At 44.0% G+C, this 18284-nt stretch overlaps 1 protein-coding gene across 3 annotated transcripts in view; it reads right to left on the bottom strand.

Moving 5' to 3' along the window:
* SLC22A23 (solute carrier family 22 member 23) overlaps positions 1–18284 on the bottom strand; it is a 183796-nt gene that overhangs the window by 45546 nt on the left and 119966 nt on the right. For all 3 annotated transcript variants that reach the window (XM_048839751.2, XM_048839749.2, XM_048839750.2), the window contains exon 4: positions 5667–5835. In XM_048839751.2, coding sequence (XP_048695708.1) covers positions 5667–5835 — 169 coding nt within the window. The remainder of the gene's footprint in view (positions 1–5666; positions 5836–18284) is intronic.

Genomic DNA, 18284 nt, shown 5'->3' with positions numbered 1-18284 from the left:
GGGAGAGAAGGGCTGGACCCAGGCCTCCACGGGAGGGCAGGAGCAGGCTTGGGGGTGGGGGGGAGAACCACCCCACAGCACAAGCCAGCGGAGTGGAGTGGGTTGGGGCCGGGTCGCTCAACTTCCTATCTCCCGGTGAGTGCAGGATCTGGCCCCACCCAGCACTCATGGGGCAGCGGGAAGTGGAGTGACCCGGCCCAGCCTGCTCTGCTCTTCTCCCCTGGCTCCAAGCCTTGGGAATTGGGGGGCAGGGTGAGAACCGCCCCCCAGCACTCATCAGTGGCACGGCTGGGGTCAAGTTGCTGCACTTCCCGCCGCTGGTGAGTGAAGGCCCAATCCTTGCTGCAGTCCTCAGGGGAGTGGGGGCAGAGCAGGGGCAGGAATAGGCAGGGCAGGGGCGGGGGCTTTGGGGAAGGGGTGGAGTGAAGGTGGGGCTGGGGCGGAACAGGAGCTGGAGCAGCACGCAGCTGCAATTTCCTGGTGCCCTATGCAGCTGTGTACTTTGTGTATGGGTAGGGACGGTCCTGACTGCACTAGAGTAAACTGTGTTTGCACTAGGGGGTTGCATCAGGGCAACCAGTTAAAATTCAAGCTGCTGCATTTGAGGAGAATGGGGAAAGGATAAATCTCCGCTTATGGCACTTGTGCACCTACACCCACCGCAGCTAGCCCTTTTCACAACCTTAACATTTAGTTAGTATGTCGGGTTTCTTTGTTTTAATTATTAATACACTTGCTGACCTTCAGGACAGTTCCAGGAAGCATCTAATACCAAAAAGAGGAAACAGAAAGCCTTCTGTATCCTGGTGATCTGAAATCTGTGCCTAAGTGCATAGTTAGGACCCTGACTTCTTTCATGTACATGCCTTTAAGCGCATTTCTCAGAGCTGGCTTACGCACAAACTTCTATGGTCTTCCAGATGTCTAGGACTATCCAGATTCCACAGCTCTGTCATTGACTATTAAAGGCCTTGCACCCCTGCACTTTTGTATAGAGCTGCTCCCCTCCCTCTCAATAAGTATTTTGCTCCAAGCTCTATCTGTTTAGGTATTACACAGCCCATGACAGCATGGTATCTATAATACAGAGTGAGGGGGAGCGAAGCAAGCACAGAGATGGAAGAAGATCAGACCCAGATATGTACGAGGAAAGTGAACAGCACTCTCAGAGTAGGAGAGGGATCAGGGATTACAAATCAGGGGGGAAGATGAGGGAGGAGACAATATGGTAGGTCACAAGACCTTTCTACTGTTTAGCTGATTACTTTGTGTGGGTAATTAACAAGCGACAAGGAAGGGCAGTTTTCAATTTTTCTTTTGTTACAATTAAATGCAAGTTCACTGCCCCCCACCCCCTCAACTATGCACACAGTAGGGTGCCCAATTAACTACTCTCCTACACCCTAGTTGAGAGGGAAGGAACTATAAAAATGACACCACCTTATCTGCTTCATAAAAGGAGCATCCCACTTAAAAAGATGGGACAGGTGAGAGGTATGCATGCAGCATACGTGTACTGTACACCCAGCATAACTAAACAAATGTTTTCAGTCCCTTTCTGCTCGTTCAAGAAAAATCAGACTCCACAAGTTTTGATACTTTGGTTATTGCTACCATTATCATACCGTATAAGCAGGTCCTAACCCTACCTTCCTTCCATCCTTCCCCTCCTGTTTTCAATGGGATTTACAGGTGCATATCCAAGGGCAGAATCTGGCCAGTAGCAAAACCATAGGAACATAAGAACGGCCATACTGGGTCAGATCAAAGGTCCATCCAGCCCTGTATCCTGTCTACTGACAGTGGCCAATTCCAGGTGTCCCAGAGGGAGTGAACCTAACAGGTAACGATCAAGTGATCTCTCTCCTGCCATCCAGCTCCACCCTCTGACAAACAGAGGCTAGGGACATCATTCCTTACCCATCCTGGGTAATAGCCATTAATAGACTTAAATTCATGGAGGTTATCTAGTTCTCTTCTAAACCCTGTTATAGTCCTAGCCTTCACAACCTCCTCAGGCAAGGAGTTCCACAGGTTGACTGTGCGCGGTGTGAAGGAGAATGCACTTACGCGGGGACACCTGGGGGTGGCTGTTGATTCAAGGAGGTCGGGGCCAGCAAGTGGAGTGTGACAGGACTTGTTGAGGAGCTCCTGTCCTCATGCCTTGCGAGAGGCTGCTTCCCACCCCAGCCATTGGCATCTGCTTTTCAGGACACAGCCACTCCCAAAGGGATGAAGAAAGGCAGATGAGACACGCCCGAGGCTCCTGCAAACGGCCTCTGACTCTGGCCTCATCTTCCCTAGTTTGGCTTGGTGGGGGTGTGCATTTCTTCCCAGCCTGCTCTGGATCCTTTTTAGCAGCGCTATGGACCAAAGGAGATGGAAGAAAAGGAGCGATGTGATAAATTCCAGCTGGTATCCTGATGCGAAGTGGATTTAAATCTTATTTTGATATTTTTGGGGAGGAGACAGAGGGAAGGAAATACCCCAACAGCAACTTTTTATGGGGTGGGGGAGGAAGGGGAAAAATGTTACAGATCCCTACGTGATTTTTGCAAGCAATCAATTGCTAAACAAACTGAAGCACCAGAGGAGGGTTTTCCAGCTGGGAGCAGGATTTGCCTATAAAAGAAGAGATCAGTGGGCTCTTGTTTTGATTGTGGAGGGGGGGAGAAACTTCAGACTCCTCTGTTTCTCACCATCTTCCCCACAATTACCCTAAGAAAAAATGAGTTGCGTGCCATGAAGGCCTCTGTTTAGTTTGGGATAAAAGGTTAAGATTTCCAACTCCCATTAATGTCAGCGGGGCCTTTGCATTGAGTTTACTGGTAGTGAATCAAATCCTGACATAGCAGTGTTTATAATATGAAAAAAAGTCTCTTTACACAGAAGTTTGTTTTGTTGGTTTGTTTGGTGCGTTATTATGCTGGTTAATCATCTCTCTTCCTAAAAAGAAAAGGAGTACTAGTGTCACCTTAGAGACTAACCAATTTGTTTGAGCATAAGCTTTCGTGAGCTACAGCTCACTTCATCGGATGCGAATACAGACTAACACAGCTGCTACTCTGAAACCTCTCTTCCTAAAGGACAATTAAACACTACCAAATAAAATACTTGTAAAGGATGGTATTGGTATTGTACACTAGCAATATGTACGGTTTAAAACAGGAATTGTTATGCTAAAATGTATTCCAGCGTAGAATGACTGAACAGCAGTGAACATTCACCCAATACAACTGATGAAGGGTAGGAAGTAAAATAAAACAACAGATTAGGTAAAACTAACATGTGATAAGGTACACATGCTAAAACACACAGACCAGGAGACACCAACTCAAAGCAGCACCAGATCCTCCCAAAACAGATGCAAAACCTGCAGACATATCTTCACTGCTACAGTGATCAACACTCCCCACAACACAACTTTCAAGATCCATGGATTCTACACACGCCCTTCACAACGTATACCTCATCCAGTGCACTAAATTCCCCAACAACAACTATGTGAAACCAGACCATAACTACGCTCTTGAATGAACTCACACAGGAAAATGAAAAAAGACAAAAACACCTTATCACCTGTGGGTGAGCAGTCTTCACAAAACCATCACTCCATAGCTGACCTATTGGTCCTCATCCTCAAAGGAAACCTGCACGACACTTTCAAAAGACAAGCCTGGCGTTTAAATTCATTACTTTGCTAGACACCAAAATACATGGACAAAACCGAGACACCAGATTTATGGTTTACTTCAACAATCTGTAATCCATTAACTCCCTCTTTTTGTCCTATGACTGCAGAGGTGTTAACGGGCCACTTTACCTTATAACATTTGCTAACTACCTATGCTAAACAATCTGCTCCACTTTGTATTTCGCTGCCACACGCTGAGTACTTTTCCCAGACCTGAAGAAGAGCTCTATGTCAGCTCAAAAGCTTGTCTCTCTCACCAACAGAAGTTGGTCCATCCACATTGTCTCTCTAACATCCTGGGACTAACACAACTACAACTACATTGCACAGCACAGATAAGGGCATGGCTACACTTGCAGAAGTAGAGCACTTTGAGTTAAACCAGCCTTCGGAGAGCGCAGTAGGGAAAGCGCTGCAGTCTGTCCACACTGACAGCTTCAAGTGCGCTGGCGTGACCACTTTTGCAGCGGCATTGGGAGTGGTGCATTATGGGCAGCTATCCCAGCACGCAAGTGACTGCAACATGCTTTTCAAATGGGGGGGAGGGGGTGGAGTGTGACAGGGAGCGTGTTGTGTGTATGTGGGGTTTTTTGTGGGCGGGGGCCTGAGAGCATGTCAGCATGCTGTCTTCTAAGTTCAGACAGCAGCAGACCCCGCCCCCTACCTCTCTCTCACACACACAGCATTCTACACTAATGGTTGCTTTGTCTCGGAGCAGATAAGCATGCCGGGAGTCAGAAACGGAGCTTTCAAAGGTCATATCCGCATTCCTGCAACAATTCCAAAACAATGACAAGAGTGGCCACTTGACTTAAGGGGATTATGGGACATTTCCAGAGGCTGTTAAGAGCGCAGTAATGCAACATCTTGTTCACACTGATGCCCTAAGTTTCAGCCAAGGCGCACCAAGTGTTAATCTTCTCACTGAGGTGGAGAACCAGAAGCGCTGTAGCAGTGGAGTCCGGGCGCTCTACGTGCCTTGCCAGTGTGGATGGGTAGTGAGCTAGGGCACCCGGGGCTCCTTTATTGCGCTGTAATTCGCAAGTGTAGCCAAGCCCTAAGGCAGTGTAGATTTTAACACTAAGCGGATTGAGTGAGAAGCCTCGTGGGAGCCTTAGGATACTTCCCAGCATGGGTAGATGGACACACACTGGCTTTGCTTGAGCAAGCATGCTAAAAATAACAGCATGGCTGTTATGACATGGGCAGTGGCTCAGGCTAGCCACCGGAGTATAATCCTGCCTGACCCCCTGGGTCTGGACTCAGGTGGCTTCCCTGAGCCACTGCCTATGCCATCATGGCCACACTGTTAACTTTAGTGTGCTACACATCTGTCTCCCCAAGATGAGAAATACCCTCCCAGCTGCTGTGCAGAGACCCTCTCAGGGAGCATGAGCTCAGCACATGTTAAGGGCAATGTACCTTGTCTACACTAGATTTAAAATGGGCTAGTTTGCACATGTTGGCCAATACATGCTAACATCATTGCTTTAAATCCTAACCTAGCCCAGGCCAAAGAGACTGAAGGGGCAGGCAAGAACCAAGCTCTGGGTTTGAAGGGAAAACTTGACTTTAGAAACACGGATCTCCAAGGGCTAAGGCTGCGGCACAATTGTCAACACCCTGCTGGTGAGAACCTATTTTTCTCATAATTTTTTATCCTTGGTGACTGCAACATGTCCCCTCCCCAAAGTAGTATGAAGCACATATGGCAGCTCACCAAAGCAGAACTCTTCTCTCCCTCCCACCCACTACTGGGAAAGTAAGTAGAGGAAGCTACCTTAGAGGGTAAGAGTTTTTTTCTTCTGAAGCTTGGTTTCAGATTTACCTATTTGCTGAAGGAGACATTTTATAACTGTGAAAAAGAAAAGCTCGATACAGACTATAATAATCCCAGATATCAAAACCACCCCATAACCCAGCCTTAGTAGCGAGCATCTTTACAAACAAGAAACAAGGCAGAAATACTTACACCCAGTAAAGCAACATCAGCAGGAAGGGGCAGATGATGACGGCCTGGAGAACCTGCCAGTCCCTGCAGAGGGCAGCCAGCCCTGGCATGAGGAACTGTCCTGCCATTGCAATGAAGCTTGCCACCATGGTGACCATGAACCGGTGCCCAGGAGGACAGAGTTCTATTCCTGAAACAAAAAGGCACATACAAAATTTGAAGATCAATGCAAGGACATTTTTTTTGCTATCCCTAATGACAGAGGAGCTCATTAATCATTTATTATCGCACTGGAACCAATGTACTACCATCAATCACAATTTTTTAAATTTGATCTACCAAGTGGATACAATAGTCTGTTTAGAAAGTATTTCACTCAGTCCTGGGCTCAAGAAAATATTTTACTGAAGACTTATGGCAAGTAAAAGCTCACGTGTCCCAAAGATTTAGGGCCCAATCCTGCAAGATGCTGAAAAACCCCCAGAGGTGCCAAGTGCCTTCAATTCCCATTGATTTTCATGGGAGTTGCGAGTGCTTGGCACTTCGCAGGATCTAGCCCTCCAGCCACTATGGAAAGCCACCTTCCTCCAAATTTATCATGCTAGTACTCAATCCCATTTCAAATTGGACTTTTCGGTGCTGTTTCCCCCTCACCCCCGGGGATCTCACTCAACTTTCAGCAAGACCGCTTCCCATCCGTCCCTTTCTTCCCTCTTCAGTGAAATCCATCACCACTGACATCATCAGTAATCTCAGCAGCCCTTATGACACAGGGTTGCTTGATAAAACTCCTTAAAATCCCTGGATTCTGGATAGTCGAAATGAAGCTGGATCTAGCAGAATCACATTTTCAAAATCAACAGAAACGTAACAATAAAACTGGTTCAGATCATACAACTACATCCTAATGTTGATTGATTTTTTTTTCCAGCTAGAACTACTGTGGCACCCTGCAATCTACGCTTTCTGCATGTCTACATCCGCTTCATGGGTTAATCTTGAGGCATAATAAGCTTGCAAATAAGGGCTGCACAATAAGTATTTGTGGCAAGTGGAAATAGATACATAAGCTAGAAAAATGTCTGTCACCATGATAGCATTGACAAAGGCAATGTGCTTTTCCCTGGAACTCTGCCAGTTATTTTGTTGTTAAAATTATTATTAAATGGTTAAGATGATGGATAATGGAAAACCGGGGGAAAGGGAGAAGAGGGAGATAAAATGTCTTCATCAGAGGCCAAGTTGTATGTGGGATGGGGATTTGAGCAGAACGTTTATCACATTGTTCCAAGGCTAGCAGGTTATTGCTGGAACAGGAACGTTGCCAACCAATACCAAGGAAAATGTATCTGTAGTGAAGCAGTCAGAATTTTCATTATCCCAGCCACAAACAAACCACAACCCAGTTCTGGAGGTGGGGAGCGGAGGAGGAAAAATAAACCCCAAACACACTTACTGTTGCATATAAAAAAGCTTTTACAGTTTAATTAGTAAAACAAGATTAAACACAGAGCTCCCATCCCATTAATATGGCATCATTCCCAGTAATGAAGTACACTGGGCTTAACCAATTCCATTTTTTCCTTGGTGGGCAGGTGTCCTCTAAGTTATGTTTTTATAGCCTTCAAGCATAAAGCTATTTTGTTTTTTAAATTAAACATCATAGTCACTCACACTCCAGTATTCTTTCAGTAAGTACAAGTAGATTTGTTGCTATAGAAACAAAAAAATCTGCATTAGACAGGTGCAAGTTCAACTTTCCAATGGCTGAGCTTTGGTGAGTGTCAGTTATGAAAAGTTGCAGAAACAAGATCAAGTTTTTTATGAAGTCAGAAAGATGTGTCAATATTGTATAATTGCATTTCTGACTCAATGGTGCATAATTGATATAACTGTCCATTTGCAGTAATTATTGATTGTATAAAAAAAGCAAAGAACTTCAGAGAAGAAAACAAGCAAAATAATCTCCGGGCTATCATATATGTATGATCAAGTTGTTCCCACTTCTCTGGAGAAGATGAAAAATTGCCATAGTTACTGGATTAGCATGACTTTCAAGTAACATTAGCACAAACTCGATGTGTCTATTAAATATAGCATCACTAATGCAAATAAAAAAAAAAGGAGGACTTGTGACACCTTAGAGACTAACACATTTATCTGAGCATCAGCTTTCATGAGCTACAGCTCACTGCATCGGATGCATGAAGTGAGCTGTAGCTCACGAAAGCTTATGCTCAAATAAATGTGCTAGTCTCTAAGTGCCACAAGTACTCCTTTTCTTTTTGCGAATACAGGCTAACACGGCTGCTACTCTGAAACCTGCAAATATAATATACATTAGATCAGTCTCTTGACTTCCCAAAGATCTGTGGCATCAGTCTTAAAAGATACAAGAAGATACAATAGTAGTTCTCAGCAGACACCTGGCAGACCAGCATTCTTGACCTTGTCAACAAGGCAATCTAAACATCACTGTGTCAAAGAGAAGGGGTCTCACAATACCGCACTAATATCTGACACTGTGATGAATAAAAGACCCTTCAGCCCACACAGGACACCACTGACTTCATGCGACTCCATGCAGACTCAGAGGTATGCCCACACATATCCATTGCAGTATGGAGGTCTAACTTACCCCATCCATAGTATGAACGTATAACAGAACCTATGTTTCTCCCATTTAGCTAAGAGTTTCCTAATCTATTCCTTTGGGGAAGGAGTGCTATGTAGCCTGTTCCCATTAATTCAAACTAAAGAGAGTCACTGTAATCACACCCCCCCACCCCCACCCCCCTTTTGTTTTTGCCACATACACTACATGGTACTGTCATAAGGGGTCTTTCACCTCAAGAGTGCCTCCTAGTGTCCAGGTGTGGCGCTACAGGGATTTTTCTTAACCTGGAGTCCATTCAGTTATCCCTGTGCCACAACAGTCTGAGATATGTGGCCAGGTCACTGCTCAGTCCGTTCCCCTTCTGGGGTTAACAGAAAAGTCCAGAAAATAGGAAATTCAAAATCAGAATGTCCTTCAAGCCTGTCTTCTGGCCTCTATCTGGCATTTGCTATTCCTGGCTTCTTTTATTCCTGATACCCATGTTTTTCCTCTTGGCCTGGGGGAGAGGTAAGGGAACCCAGGCCCACTTTCTCCTCTGGATTCCTGCCCAGGGACCGTGTTTAGACGACTAACAACCATTCCTTCAGTCCCTTCACCATTTTCCCTTGGCTGTTCTCATCTTTACCTCTCTCACCAGTATTTTTACAAGATATGCAGATTCTGCTGCCCCTGCCCTGAGCGTGGGGCTCCTCACAGCTTCTTCTGGGACCAGCTACAGAAGAATTTCCTAAAAGCCAGTCTCAGCTCTTCCCTACGGCAGCTAGATTGTACTGCTAGCAGTTCTCTGCCCCGGCCTTAAACCAGTGGTTCCTAAACTTTTTATGCCGTGCCCCCTTTTACCCGTAATGTGATCTGCCCACCCCCGGGAGCCGTGATAGGGAGCCGGGACCGGGTGAGGGGCCACGTCTGGAACTGGAGCCAGGGACTGGGGCCGGTCTAGGGCCAGAGCTGGAGTTGGGGGCCGAGGCTGGCAGCGGGAGCGGAGCCGCAGCCAGGCCAGGAGTCAGGGACCAAGGTTGCGGCTGGAGGCGGGGCTGGGGCCAGAAGCGGGACCGCGAGCAGAGTGGACTGGGTGGCGCTCCCTCCCTATCCCCTGTGGACGCTAGCCCAAGCCTTGCCGTGCGCCCCCCTGAACATTCCTCCGTGCCCCCTAAGCTGACACTCTCCCCCAGTTTGGGGACACCACCTTAAACAGTCAGTATCAGTCTCCTCTAAACAGGCGTTCCCTCGCACTGGGACTGGGTTTGTATTCCAAGAGTCTCTTTGCCTTAGAGTATATTGTCTTTCCCTCCTTCAAGCAAGTGTTCCCTTCAGCCCTTTTTCTGGATCTGGGGTTTGTACGTGTCAGGCCTCTTGCCTTACACCTTAGTTAGTTGCAAGGCTTTTGCCAGCTTCCTTCAGCCCCACACCCTTCCCAACTAGCCTTCCAAAATGGAGGGTTCAGCAGGCCAGCCTTCTCCTATCAGTATCGGTCGGCTGCATTGGAGGAGGCAGTCTCTATGCTTCTCCCAATCCTTCCCAGTTGATGAGGTGAGAGGGGACACTTGCCCTGCCTTTTGTTTCAGGTCCTTAAAAGGTAAATCCTCCAGATTCCTTCCCTAATCACCATTCCCAATCCCAGGACCCTTAGGCCTCTACATATATCCACTGGACCTTTCCAAACCCTTAAAGGGCCAAGCAAGGTGGTAGGGTGGCCTGACCACTAGAGCTACAACCCTCTCTGGCAGCCTACCCCATCACAGATACCAATAATAATACCACCTAGCGTTTATGTTGAGCTTTTCATCTATTAGATCTCAAAACACTTTACAAAAGGATGTAAGCATCATTATCCCCATTTTACAGATGGGGAAACAGAGATATGAAGGATTAGATTTGATCAATGCACAGAGTGGTGGCCCATAAAAGCCTGCCAATTATCTTAGAAAATAAGTATTTTTGTTTAGATAACCTCATTATGGCCTCCATTCAATATATGCACTGTAGCAAGTACAGGGTACATACAGGAATGCTGCAGCTATTAACTTAACCTATACTGGCATGAATTTAAGGACCATTAGTCCCTGTGTGGAAAAAGCTATATATACACATAGTTGTGTGGAAATGTGTGATTTGCAGAAATGTGCGTATGTGTACAACAGATATTTTTGAACTGCACATTTCTGCACACTCTTTGAGGGGTATTTTTGATCTATAACTAGAGCCCTGCAAATCTGTGGATACCCGTTTATATCCTCGAATATCTGCATCCGTGGATATGGATGTATTGTTTACTATCTTTGCGGCTCATGGATTGGATGCAGATCCAATTTTTACATCCTTGCAGGGCTGTAACAGTGAGATAGAGTGCTGGTGAGGATACATATAAAAGTGGACTGCGGATCGCGAGTCGGATACAAGTTAAATATCGCAGATGCGGATCCATTTTTTTGTATCCATGCAGGGCTCTATCTATAACTACCACGTATGACAATTAAAACAATTAATGTATTATACATTGTTTAGAAAGCCTGTTGGTAATCCCTTTCAAATAATAAGGCAGTGTGGTCTGGAGGTGTAAGCAGCAGGATGGAAACCAGGAGGTCCTGAGTTCTAATCACAGGGGCTAGTTAGTGGAGTACAGTGAGGATCACATTTGCCCATCATTCAACAGGTTCCTGATTCAAAAGTAGGCATGAACAGGGCTTTCAAACTAGATGATCACAGTGATCCCTTATGGCCTTTAAATGCCAGTATAACTTAGACAAAAAAGGATTGTAGCTGCATTAATAGCAGTTCCAAATAATGCAATCTAAACTCCAAACAAACAAAAATCTGTCAATTGATAATCTCCACTGTACCAATGTACAGACTGCATGCATCATATTATAATATTCTTTTTAAAAACAAAAACTCTCAAACTAGTCCCAACCTCCCATCCCTCACCCACCCCAAGCACATTCCAACACAGTAGTAGAATTTCTATAATCCAGGCTCTCCGTTTACATTCTAACAAAGCAGTTGAGATTAGCTGGGACACTTGAATTGCCCGTTTCTACATTTGTTTTTAAACACAGAACCTTCTCAGCGAAGGGCCCTCAATTTTGGCATTCTCTCCAGCTTGCTCAGACAGAGCCAGAGATTTATAGACTTTTGGGGCTGGATTTCTATCCAGTACACAAGTTTTGTATCAGTGTAAATGCATCTGTTTCAGAAAGTTTCAGCATAAAGCTGGTGTAAGGAGGGGAGAATCAGGCCCTTACGGAACCTATGGGTTATATTTTTTCTCAGTCTCTTCTTTGAGATGTTGCTTTAAGGAGGGGGCTGGTGAGTATTTTTTCCCTCAGATGGATACGGAGTTCTTTACTATCATTGATAGATGTTTAGTGGTATATGCATTTTTCATACACATGCCTAGAAACCACGAAAGATGCATTTTTATGAATGAATATACATACATGAGGGCCACATGTTAAAGATGGCTCTATCATACTGTTTGTCCTTCTTGATTTTCTAAAGCTATACCAGTAATTAGATCCTCATTGTATATTCTGACACTCCCTTGACTAGGTCTGTGATAAGACTAAATATTTTGTTAACAAAATTACATGAAAGCTAACTACAAATCTGAGTTCCAAGCAACTGCGTCATCCCTTCTTATGAATCAGTCAGTAGAACACCATGTCATTCCTTGGGACTCTTGATTCTGACTGTGAATTCGTAAATTGGATTTTGCAATACAGAAATTACTTTTTTTCAGTACACTGAACCCCACAATCCTTGTTATTACTTCTGCATTTTACTTAACACAGTTTCTAGAGTCACAGCACCCTACACACTAAGCAAACTATCTTTAGGAAACTGGAAGAGGTCAGCAATAAATGAGCTGTAGTTTCAAAGACTGATGTCCCCACAAAGAAAAGCAAGTTCATTGCCACACCACAATCTAAAGTGGAAGAATTCTGAGCTACTTTAGGAAATGTTACAAATGCATCCAGTGTGTTCTCAGTAAGCACAAAAAATACTGCTTAACAACATTAGGAAGTCAATGTATAATGATTATACAGCGTTTGAGGTGCATATCATTTAAATTGTTTAATGTGGATATAGATGTCTCGTGAATAATTCAGAAAGTAGTGTAGAAAGCAAGTAACTCTTTTGGCCTATGTGAGTAGACAAATAGGGCACTGTGCATTTTAAACCTGTACACAATCCTTAAAGGATCTTCAGAGAGCCATTAGCCTTGAAAGGTTTGGTTTTATAGCTTTCTGAAGCTTAGAAATAGCTTGTAAAAGACAATGGGCTCTGCATTGTCCAGTAAAGATCAATCATTCTTCGCCAGCCTGCTAGCAAGGGGTTAAGATTTAAGAAAGCAGAAGCCTCTGATATATTGCCACTTGATTGACAAAATGTACGTGATCACAACACTGTACACAATCTAAATGGGAGGAAGATTTGGGAACAATGTACAGTATTCAGAACAGGATTGGACAAGTCTCTAGACTAGAGCTTCAAAAGCTGTGAAGGACGCCAAGCTAAAACTGATGCAGTTCAAGCTGATACATCATTTTTGCTGAAGGTGGTACAAAATGAGTGATTACGGCTTCAGACTGTTGCATGCTGGCAGTATTTCCACCAGTCATATCACTGAAAGCTCATGAGCTCAAGACTGGAGGCAGAGGAACTTAACAGAGGTAACATTCACTGGAGTTCAGCTCCACTCCAGACCAGAACAATTCTCTCCTACAAGACTCTGGAGGTGGTCAAAAGAAAATGTCTATGAAAAGAAAACCAATAACGACAGGCTACATGCAGCAATGGAAATAGTACACACGTTACAAGGGGCTGATTGATTTTAAATGATCAGGCACAGCAATTAGTACCCTCGTTCTCAGCTCTCCCTCCCAATATTATAACACAAGAGCCTTTTTATTTCCCCCTAGCAGTGACTTCTCAAGCAAGACCTTGTTAAAAATGTCCTAAATGCTGACCTAGCTCCTTCAAACCCACACACAGTTCCCTTCTCTACCTGCGCAAATCAAAGGCCTGGTGACTTGATCATGTCTTTCCCCTTTTTGTAACTTAGAGAAGTAACAACAAGTAAATAGCAAACTGTTTGCTTTGGGCATTTGCCAACAACTCTGAAGCAGATACATTTGTTCTCATTAGAGATCTATGGATGAAAAACACTATAAAAGAGCTAGGGATTATTATTAGGTATTCGCACATGCATGAATTGTGAACACATTTATTTTAAAATCCACAACTTGCTTGCAAACAACACACGAAAAGGGAAAAGGTTAAACACTTTGAAAGAGTCCTGTGATTAGCTCATCCAGCTCTAATCTCAAACCATGAAGCAATTAATGGACCAAGCACCAGCTACTTGTTCGAGAGATTTCCAGGTGCTAACTGCCATTTGTACCTTGGAACATCCCACCTGATTTCAACCGATGAGCCACCAAGATAGTTGGGCTCCACTAGGACAAACAGAGCCCAGGAAAAAAGCATTGCCAGCTGACAGAATCTAGCTATGGAACAAATTTCAGAGTAGAGATGACATGAATCTCTAGAGTACAACCATCTTGAGGAAATGTTGCAAAAACTTACCTTTTTGACAAAGCGTTTCCATCATAACAAGAGTGACACAACAGACACCCCCTTCTACTACTCTTCCCCTGCAAAAAACAAAACAAAAAACCACCACAGCATGCCCCTCTCACCCCCAAACAAACAAACAAAAAAGTGAGAAAGGGTCAGAGACTCTGAAGTCCACTAGAGACACTGCTATCAATTTTACTAGGGAGGGATTCAGATATTAAGACTGAAGGGTGACAGTATAAAAGCCTAAGAACAAAAATGAAATCATCCATTAAAAAAAATACACTTCATTTTTAATTTCTTCATTCTCCCCTCCTCCCAAGGTTCCTGAGCATAGCTAAGGCTGAAGTCGAGCGGCCAAAAGACCTAATGAGTGTCTCTCTGTGGTTCTGGTCCAATCGGTCCAGTGGACTGAGATCCAGAACACTTAGGTTCTAATCCTGGCTCTGCTGCTGGCGTGCTGTGTAACCCTGGACCAGTCATTCCATCTCTCTGTGCCTCTGTCTCACCTGCCACCCTTAGTCTGACTTGTCTGTTTAAATGGAGTGCTCCCCTTGGGGCAAGGATCATCTCTCACTGTGTGTTTGTACAATGCTTAGCACAATGGAGCCGCCAAACTTGGTTGGGGCTCCTAGGCCCTACTGAAAATAGAAAGACGACGACATTTAGGATCAATATCCCAATTTCCAGAGGCTTATCAGACCCAACCCTCTAAACGTTGCACACTTCATATACACGCGGAGTACACTCTGCTCCCAGCTTACACAACTTTGATTCAGCGTGGCTGCAATAGCAGCAGCTGCAGGCTGTGTTCACTCCTGGGTGAGTTGAGACCAAGAACGACACCAGAAGCAAATAAGGAAGGACTGCGTGGAAATTCTGTTAATTAAAGATAGATTAAATAAATAAAAGCAGAGTGCAGAAGGAAAGGTTATCACACACCAGAATGCAGAGACAACAGATGTAAACAAAAGACAGCGACAGAGAAAGAAAAGAGAAATCAAATTCACTCTCTGGAGAAATCCAATCCTTTATCAAGTAGAGAGAGAAGTAATAGACTAAACTGCATTGACTGAATAGAAGAAATTGGATTACTTTCCACTGTCTTGAAATAGCACAGTATAATACAAGTTATTCTAAAATGCATCCACACATGACACAGGTGCTTTCCAAAGGTGGTTTCCACACAGAATGGCTCATGTTTTCTTATGTGTACACTTGCATTAAAATGTGAACTATACACACATAGGTATTTTCCACTGAATGCATCCGATGAAGTGAGCTGTAGCTCACGAAAGCTTATGCTCAAATAAATTGGTTAGTCTCTAAGGTGCCACAAGTCCTCCTTTTCTTTTTACAAATAGTAGGCATATTTTCTAATGTAACGATTTCTCTACGTATGACTGAAACCGGGGTAGATGGTACCTGGCTGCTGGCACTGTTCGTACAGTTGGCCAGAGTCTGGATCTGGAGTATGAACTGGGTCCGGAGATGAGACAATACAAAATTTTAACCAATCAAGGACCAATCATTAAATGTTATGACTTAAGGCTGTGGTACATCTCTCCATGGGGGACAAGGAAACCTATGTTGATAGGCCACACTCAGAGGCTAATGGAACCCAAGTTTCCAGAGGGCTCTGTGAGAGCCAACTGCAGCTGACTACTCTCTTGAGAGTATGCAGGACAGTCTAATGATCCCCCGCCCCCCCCCCGCCCCATAAGTATACCCCATCCCCAGATTCATTCTCACAGGTTACCATGTTTTACAGATAACTCTGTGACAAGGAAGGCTGGTAGGATGGGGAAGGATTATATCTGCCTGTTTAATTGAGGATGCGTGTCTGTCTTTTATTACCTGGTACATTCACAATCTTGGGATATTGTTAGATTCCTAGCTGTTCTTAGATAATTATATAGCAGTGGTGCCAGGATGGCTCTCCTTCATCCACTTGTGGCCAGGAAGCTGTTGCCACTTTTTCCAGATGTGCGCCTTGCTACCACAACCCATGCCTTTGTCATCTAGATATTAGAACATCGCAGTGTGCTCTAATATGGGGCTAAACCATAAATCAACTTGGAGCTGAAGACTGAGCTGTATATACAGAAAGATCATCCCATCTCTTCCTCCTCTCCCAAATCTTGGCTGGCAGAGATTAGTTTCTTTCCTTAAAATTGGTTTCTTCATTCCAGTCACCCCAGTTCCTCCTAAACATGACAATAATGTTCTATTCAAACTCCACTACTCACAGTATTTGAGAAGAGTCAAAATTATTCAAGATGAACTCTCCCTCCCTGTTATAATACACACAGAGACACACACACTTGCTTCCATGGCAAACTACAGTAGTTGCCATTTAAAAGTTAATGGATACCACACAATTATTGCTATCACAATTATTTCCTAATCTACTTCTAGAAGAAAATTGTGGTATCTTCTATGCGACCATAAAGTAACTCCTGGCAAATACTGGAGCTTTTTAATGACAACCATCGTATGCGAGTTTCAGCAATATACTGCAAAAAAGGAAAAGATGGGCCCAAAATAAATTTACAAAAGCTCTAGACCACCACCAAGTAATATACAGATTCACCATACACACTCTAGTCCCAGTGTCCAGAATTGTATACTTAATGAGATTATTATAAACAAGCAGCTCAAGACTGCCATAGCCCAGTGTGTCCTCACAAGTGCTACCTACCATTCTGATAAATGGTGTCTTTCTTCCTTTCATTCTATACCTTCTTTTCCCATTTCAGGGTCTCTTTCTTCCTCCTGTTTTCACAATGTCACTATACTGATAACTTCTATGATATTTTTAATCCCATACTATAACAATGCTAAGTGACACGGGGCTGCTTCATTAGACCTTTCCCTCTAGAAGGTAACCTGCTCCAAAGGAAATACTTGGTCACATGCATACCTCACAAATCTAACGGTGCTGCTGTTCATAGCAGGTGGCTGCTTTTGTTGTAGTAAAATCAAATCATGGTGGCCTTTTTTTCTTTTCTCTGACAGCAAAACATTCCATGTGCATGCTACAAACTGGAATAGCCAAAACAAAACACAGTGCGAGAGGTGTCATGGGGGCTAATTTTCCTCTACAGATGGTGGAGTTGTTCATTTGAAGCATATTTGTTTCAGAATTTTGATAACATTACAATCACTTCAATCAGGGAAGAGAAAAGGCATTCACCAGATATGCATCTGAATAACAATTTCTTCTGTTAAATAAACAGGGAGTGATCATCCACAATAGCCATTTGTGAATTTCAATTAATGTCACTTTCAGCTCCACTGCATTTCACAATAGGGAAAAGAGCCAAGGGACACAGGTCTTCAAAAGGTACAAACAAACAAGCAGCACATCATCATCCTGTTTCAGGTCTAGTAAGCATTTCCCAGCTAATAGATGGCCAAGCATGGTGAAAGGCCGGTCTCATATGCACTAGCAGGGTTCCAGAGCCACCCTCTCCACAGAGACAGACTATTGCATCTCAGCCTTTCTGGGTTCCAATTCTGCAAAAGAAATGCACTTGGTGAGAGAATCTGCTTCCACAATTATTTCATTCAACAGAACAAGTGAATAAGTTTACATCAGCCTTCTGATTCTAGCATTTTCCTGATGGAACTCTGTATTGCTGGCAAAACTTAGGCAACAGGCCTTGAACTGTTCGCTTTCTAGCTTATCAGCCAGAGCAGTGGCTGTCAACCCGTGGCCCAATCAGCACACAGCTGAAGCCCATGTGATAGCCTCAGGACCATACAGATAGTGTTTATGTATATGTACAGTGTGGATCTGGCCCACATAACACAGAAAGCCGCATAAGCAGCCCACAATGGTAAATAGGTTGTGAACCACTGACCCAGAGAGATAAGAGCACAGAGGAAACCTTTACATGGATAGCTTTGATGTATACTCCCTGCTCATGAGCGCCTTAGATTTTAATCAAGTATGCAAATATTCTATTTTATAGATTATCCTCTAGTCTGAAAAAACATATCCCCAGCTGAAGGAACAGCTGTACACTAGATCAGCAACACCAACAAGGTCCTGCCTTATAGTTAGTACAGATTTAGTAACAAAACAAAAACATTTTTTTGTTCATCTTTTACAGATTTTGTATTTTTACAAGTATTTCTAACTCTATACGATACCAAGGGAAATTATTAAACAAAGCTAGTGTCCTACTCTAAGGGCCAATCAGCACTGTAAAAGAGTTGAACTATAAGGGGGAGGGAGGAAATCACCATCATACCAGCATCAGAAAGAGTCCATATTCAGTTTGCATGGAACAGAGTCAGAGAACATGTCCGGGACAGCCAAGTCATCAGAAGCATATAGTAAACATGCTTGTAAAAGGCTGTCACACATTTGGCCTCTAAGGCATAATTGTTTTAAAGATTAATGTCATGCACTCTGGACAGGCTCGTCCTACGTG

Source organism: Caretta caretta, chromosome 2, assembly GCF_965140235.1.
Source record: "Caretta caretta isolate rCarCar2 chromosome 2, rCarCar1.hap1, whole genome shotgun sequence".
NCBI lineage: Eukaryota > Metazoa > Chordata > Testudines > Cheloniidae > Caretta > Caretta caretta.
Note: the sequence above shows the minus strand (reverse complement) of the source record. Positions and strands in the feature narration are given on the sequence as shown.